Source organism: Sardina pilchardus, chromosome 4 (assembly GCF_963854185.1).
Source record: "Sardina pilchardus chromosome 4, fSarPil1.1, whole genome shotgun sequence".
Lineage (NCBI taxonomy): Eukaryota > Metazoa > Chordata > Actinopteri > Clupeiformes > Clupeidae > Sardina > Sardina pilchardus.
The window spans coordinates 25,782,594-25,788,689 of NC_084997.1; the positions used below are offsets into that span (position 1 = coordinate 25,782,594).

At 38.7% G+C, this 6,096-nt stretch overlaps 1 protein-coding gene across 2 annotated transcripts; it reads right to left on the reverse strand.

The window, feature by feature from the left end:
* Positions 1-1,991: 1,991 nt before the first annotated feature.
* Positions 1,992-5,794, reverse strand: LOC134077857 (uncharacterized). Of its 2 annotated transcripts, none has more exons than XM_062533493.1 (5): positions 5,684-5,794; positions 5,209-5,523; positions 5,012-5,108; positions 3,876-3,936; positions 1,992-3,521 (listed from the first exon to the last, which is right to left on the reverse strand). In XM_062533493.1, the coding sequence occupies exons 1-5, from the start codon at positions 5,748-5,750 to the stop codon at positions 3,417-3,419; spliced, it is 645 nt and encodes a 214-aa protein (XP_062389477.1). In that variant the 5' UTR covers positions 5,751-5,794; the 3' UTR covers positions 1,992-3,416. The 2 variants fall into 2 exon arrangements, with proteins under 2 accessions (XP_062389477.1, XP_062389476.1); XM_062533492.1 differs by having other exon boundaries at positions 5,012-5,117.
* Between the last annotated feature and the right edge of the window lie 302 nt (positions 5,795-6,096).

Consider the following 6,096-nt stretch of genomic DNA (forward strand, 5'->3'; position numbering starts at 1 on the left):
ACTCATTATTTAATAGGTAGTAGGTCCAAAACACACCCATAATTAATTAAGAAATATAAGAACAATCCTTTTAGAACCATGTGCATGGTGTCTGATGACTTATCCTGCCGTCAAACTACCAAAAAAGGACTGGACCATGCTTAAACCATATGCTTCAGACCATGCATTTTAGATCGTCAAAATATACCTCCCCTATGTCTCTTTGTAGAGTTTCTCACAGTAGGTGTCTTACGGGTGGATTTTATGCTTTTCTCTAAAGGCCAAGCATGATTTGAGCAGTGAGGTCAATGACCTGATAAACCTGCTGGGTGAAGGCTACTGAAGGTGATGCTGCATACCAGCAAATCATCTGCAACCTCTTCTGATGATACAAAACCAACAGGGAATGTTGAACTGTAAGGTTCATTATGCATACTGCAAGATGTATTTTGCATAATGTGAATCTTACATAGTAAGTGAAGCCTATTACGCTTAGATTTTCCTTTATTCAATTAGCAGATGTTTTTACCCACAGTATACTGTACACATTTTCTCTTTTTAATATACAAACTAAACACATTATACGCACCCACTTTATCTTGCATTCTAAATAGTAAGTGGGATCAACACTCACTAATACAAACACTCAAAGAAAAGTCAGTCTTGCCTCCTCACTGCAGTTACAGAACAATTAAATGACAATCTTACTATGATTCGTTATACACAAAAATTATACATTGAGCTAAAGCACCTTTTGCTCTCACAACCAGATCAACATAATCTAAAACTTGAACTATATAAAAGGTTGTAACTCCCAGACTACATATTGCATAGGGCTTGATTATGTTTGACTAATCCTCTTTGGTATAATGTTTCCAGTGCTTGTATTGTCTTTGACACAGAAATATTCGGATGGAACCACTGTAACCAGCATACCACGTGTGAACAAGGAGTTTCCCCTGAGCAACGAGCAATCTTTCTCTCCTTCTCTGTCTGTCACTCAGACACACACACATGCATGCATACACACACGCATGCATGTATACATGCACACACAAACACACACAGACACACAGTCACACAGACACACACACACACACACACACACACACACACACACACGCATGCATGTATACATGCACACACAAACACACACAGACACACAGTCACACAGACACGCACACACACACACACACACACACACACACACACACACACACACACACACGCACACATACAAAATATGACACAACAAGCTAGGCAAGTGACAGTAAACAAGAGCAGGCCATCTGTAATATCATGAGTGGTGGGTGACATGAGAACCTCCGAATTGACAAATGTGTGTGTACAGTACTGTGCTGTATTTTTGGACTGAAAAGCTACAGCGTGTGAGAACCATACAGAGCTGACAGTGTGTAGTGTCTCCTACAGTACTGTACATGCTCTAGTCTATGGATTAGAACAGGGGCAGGCAACCTGCAGCCAAAGGCCCGAATGCGGCCCTTTAGCTCCTCTCTAGTGACTCTTTGGCTTTCTCTAAACATGGAAGTTATAATCTATTTCATACAGCCGTTAAGCTACAAGCTGTCCCAACACATTAACAGTTGGTGGAAATATTATACTGTACTGTACAGCATGCAGAGTATGTTGAGTATGCCATATGCCTGAGGCTAATAAAGATGGAGATGTTTCAACTGATATCTTTTTAATGGTTCCGATATCTTTGCGCCCCTGGCGAAAAAAAATGGCCGTTTTAAGAAAAAAGGTTGCCGACCCCAACCATGCCATTCAATCTGTCAAAAATGTAATTTGGATTTTCTTCAATGTGCTGTTGTGGTGTATTCTGGTACATGTAAAAGTATAAAAATAATCAATTACTATGCTCAGTTTCAAAAGCTGGGTTTCACAATAAGATAACATGACACAGATACTGTTTTGTTACTAGCCCTAAAAACACAAATCTCAAAAATGTAAATGACACACATTTGTCAAAAAATACTTTTTGATTTTAATTTTATTGTAGCATACTGTATGGTAAGCTTACTTAATAGCATAAATGTGCAATATACAAGAATGTTCATTTAGATCACTAAAAATAAATTAAAATATAATTGCATTAAGAGGAACAGTTTTGGTGTAATGTCAATAAATATGCTAGCATGCTAACATCAACTGTAATAACATCACAATTATATAATAATACTATAATAATATTGTGCCTGAAGAGTTTCTTTTCCCATTATTTATTAATTTGGCTAACACTTTCAACCAAAGTAACTTACAAACAGCAATTATTACAGGGCCAGTCTCCCCAGAGCAATGCAAGGGCAGCAGTGACAGCACAGAATTTATATCACAACTACTAGCCTTAGCATTTTTATACCCTATCACAGGCCTGAATAGGTGGTAGTCAAACTTGGCAGTCTGATTGAATGATAGCATGCTTGCCGCCTTTAGCCTCAGTCACTTTGGCATACAACTTTGTGGCTCTGTGAAGAGGTGGATCAACATAGTGCTACGCTGTCGTCATTCTACAGCATGGAGTATTCAAATTTGAATAGAAGTCATGTTGCTCATTAGATGACATCACTACAGCTTATTCAAATTTGTCTAAAACAGATATTCTGATTTGAACAATGCAAGTCCATTGAGCTAACTTATTGTGAAGTTTGTCTTCAATTATCTGTCTTTGGTGATGCAGCACTGTAGGTGTAGGTACTTCAACACCACTTTTCAGTTCTCTGCTCAATTCCACAAACTTGTGTGTGGCTAAAGTCTTCTGTTTCGATTAATTTCTATATAGTGAGAGAAAACATCTAGCTTCATGACCATGTTTGTCCGTCACACTCACAGTGTATAGTGTCTAAGGAGCTGGGCTTGTGTGCAGTAGCCTTAAAGTTGTGGGGTCAATTCCCGGCTTCCATTGTGCCCTTGAAAAAACACACTCAACCCCAAGTTCTTCAACGGACAATGTAATCCCTTGTAATACAATTGACATATGAAAGTCACTTTGGACTACAGTGTCAGCTAAATGTGATATAATACTGTATATATATACATATACATATATTTTTTAAAAAGACATACTTCAGAACTGTCAATTGTGATGGTCTGTTGGGCCTTTTGCTCGTTTGTGCTCTCTATTTGATTGCATGTGTGCTCACAACCTAACGAGCTGATGGGCTGCACCTGAGGTGTGCAGATAAGAAGTCTGCTTCGTCTCCCCTTGGGAGGGCCATTTTGACATTGGGTTTTGGACATGCAACACAGCACTCAGACACATTGCAAACACACAACATCTATACATTACTGACAACTGACTTGGACCCATCTCACACTCTTTGTTGTTTGTTTGCTATTCGTTTATTTGATTTGGTTAATAAATCCATATTTTAGTTAAAATCCAACCTCTCAACTCTTTTGTTGTGGCCTTACCCCTAGGTCATAATACCATATACAGAGTTGTATCTCTCAAAATACTGGCTGCTCTGTCTGCTTATCCTGTGGCCTTGCCTTTGTTGTGATATGTCAATATCCTGCCCCTGTGAAGGAAACAATAGAAGACTATGTATAACGCATATTTCAGGTAAATAACTATAAATCCAGCATTCTGTATTAGTTCTGTCAGGCCATGTAGTCAAGCCCACTGTAAGCTGTCAGCTCTTTATTGGTTATGCCAAGCCCATTCAACATCAGCTGTTCCACTCAGCTGATCTGCTCCCTTTGCTGGTACCGTAAGTTTCCACTCTTATCAGGGCACCTTATTTAAGCTGATTCAGTCTGTTTACACTCACTGCTTTCTCTCCTCACTGCTTTGCAACCAACCTCCTCTCCAGCTCCACCTCAAAGTGTCGAGTTGTACAAGTCAGATGTAGGGAATAAAATAGTGCACTCACTTCTCTTGATCCGTTTGGTCTTGATTCCTGCCCCCCAGAACTGTTTTTCCTTTTCCTTATCCTGTAAAAATATATTTCAAACATTATTCCACAATATATAAGGGATAATGGATGACATCCATTCGGGTATTCGGGTAAATAATGCATGTTCAAGGTGGTAATGCTACAACTATGTGAAGTAAAGTGGCCAAGGGTGCATTATTTTTCTCATACCCGAATGCCGTGGAGTCCATTATCTCGCTTATACCATTTCTGCCACACTTCGTGTTAATTTGCTGCTATAATTTCCGTCTTATGATTGCTAAAACTGTCTTGTTTGAAGAATTACTTCTTACTGCCACATATCAAGTCATTTCTGAACTCACAGGACAAACTAGTCCATAAATCTCTCATTGTTAAGTGGGCATGTCCCAGGAGTTTTAACTCTGTGAAATCATTAATTGTTTTTACTTACCTACTGCAGTGCAACTGAGCCTAATGTACCTTCAGTCATATGTTACAGTTTTGTTATGCTCTGAACATTTGTCAGATCACGTATTTATAGCTCGGATGCAACGTGACATTCATCTAAACTTCAAATTAATACAGAAGTGTATTGTGGTCTAAAATGGAGCTACAGTGCTGTGCAGCTTTGTAATTTTGCAAATATCTGAAAAATAAGTTTCAAATAGTGATCGTATTTGGGAAAATGTTAGTTAGTAATAGCAGCTCTGTCTATGTCAGACTACAGTCCTTTGTTTTAAGGGAATTCAACATTTTTTTTTTTTTTTGTACGGTGGGTAAGATATTCCATGCAAAACCTTCATAAGCATTATCAAAACGTAGTATTGAAGGTTTATGATGATGTGATAACACCTGGGTGACACCTGGTAAACTCTACACCCTATGTACAGCACAATAAGCTGCTGTGTCCAATGTATTTTTAGTTAAAACATGTTACCAGACATAGCCTTGCAAACTACGTGCATTAAACCTATAGTGTTGGTACTGTAATATATGTGTAAATATAGCATAAGTGTGTCGTTTCATAATGATAATCATTGTGCTAAATCAATGAGGCTATGCTAAATAGCGTACATGTAAATGACACCACTACATGCCACTGAATATAAGGATACTGATCTAAGTGCACCTACCTGTAAATACATAATATGCTACAGATGATGATAATGATGGTCCCTGATATGGCAGCAGTACTGATGTAGATCATGGGATGATGTAGTTGGGATGGACCTGGTGAGACTATGAGTTAATAAGGCATGGATCATTAATGACATCACATACATGTGCTGAATGTACTGGAATGCATTATGGAATAACTACAAGCAGTTACCTGGAGTTGGTTGAAGTTGAAGAATGGTTATGTTCCATGTTCTTGTCCTCATGGGTCCTGAATTGCTTGATACCTCACACATGTATATTCCCTCATCAGATACTTGCACATCAGATATATGCAGCATCATAGTAGTAGGATCAACACTTATCCTTTTTGAAGTGAAGCTTGTTATGGTTCTGTTCACTACTGAGCTATATGTAAACCTCTCGTTTCCATCCTTTAGCCATCTGATTCTTGTTACCATCCTGCCAGATGTGTTACAGTGCAGCGTAACATTCTCCTTCAGATGCTTACTGATGGAAATCACTTCATCTGTAAAGACCAAGACAACAGCATTCATAATACCATGTAACAGTGATACTATATTCCATAGAGGAAATCAATCAATGTTTTGAAAATGTTGACAATGACAGTGTTACTGACCAAACATGGAGAAAGCAGTGCAAAATTACAAGACTAATAATGATTTTACCTCCACGTGTAAGATAGAGCAGAATTCCACACAAACTCAGATACTGTAGTGGAAGCCTATTCGCCATAGAAGATAGTCCTGCACCGGTTCAGGCAATGATGATAATCGTCAGCTTTTGAACAACTGCAGTCAAATAGAAAACACAGAGGAGGAAGTGGTGAGCAGCTCAGGGGGATGGCGCTCAAAGAGCTCTAAATGTGCGCATCGGTCACTTTGGCAGGAGATTCCTTCTTGAGAGGACATGATAACTAAACACAAAAATACATTTTTTTCTGGAGAAGACATTTTAACCTGCATGCAAATGATTATTTTTGTATGTTTAGGGGGGAAATGTGTGGCGCATAGCCTACTATAATTTTCATTCACTGTTGACATGGAGGCTCCGGGACCTGATGAACATGCCGCTAAAAAGC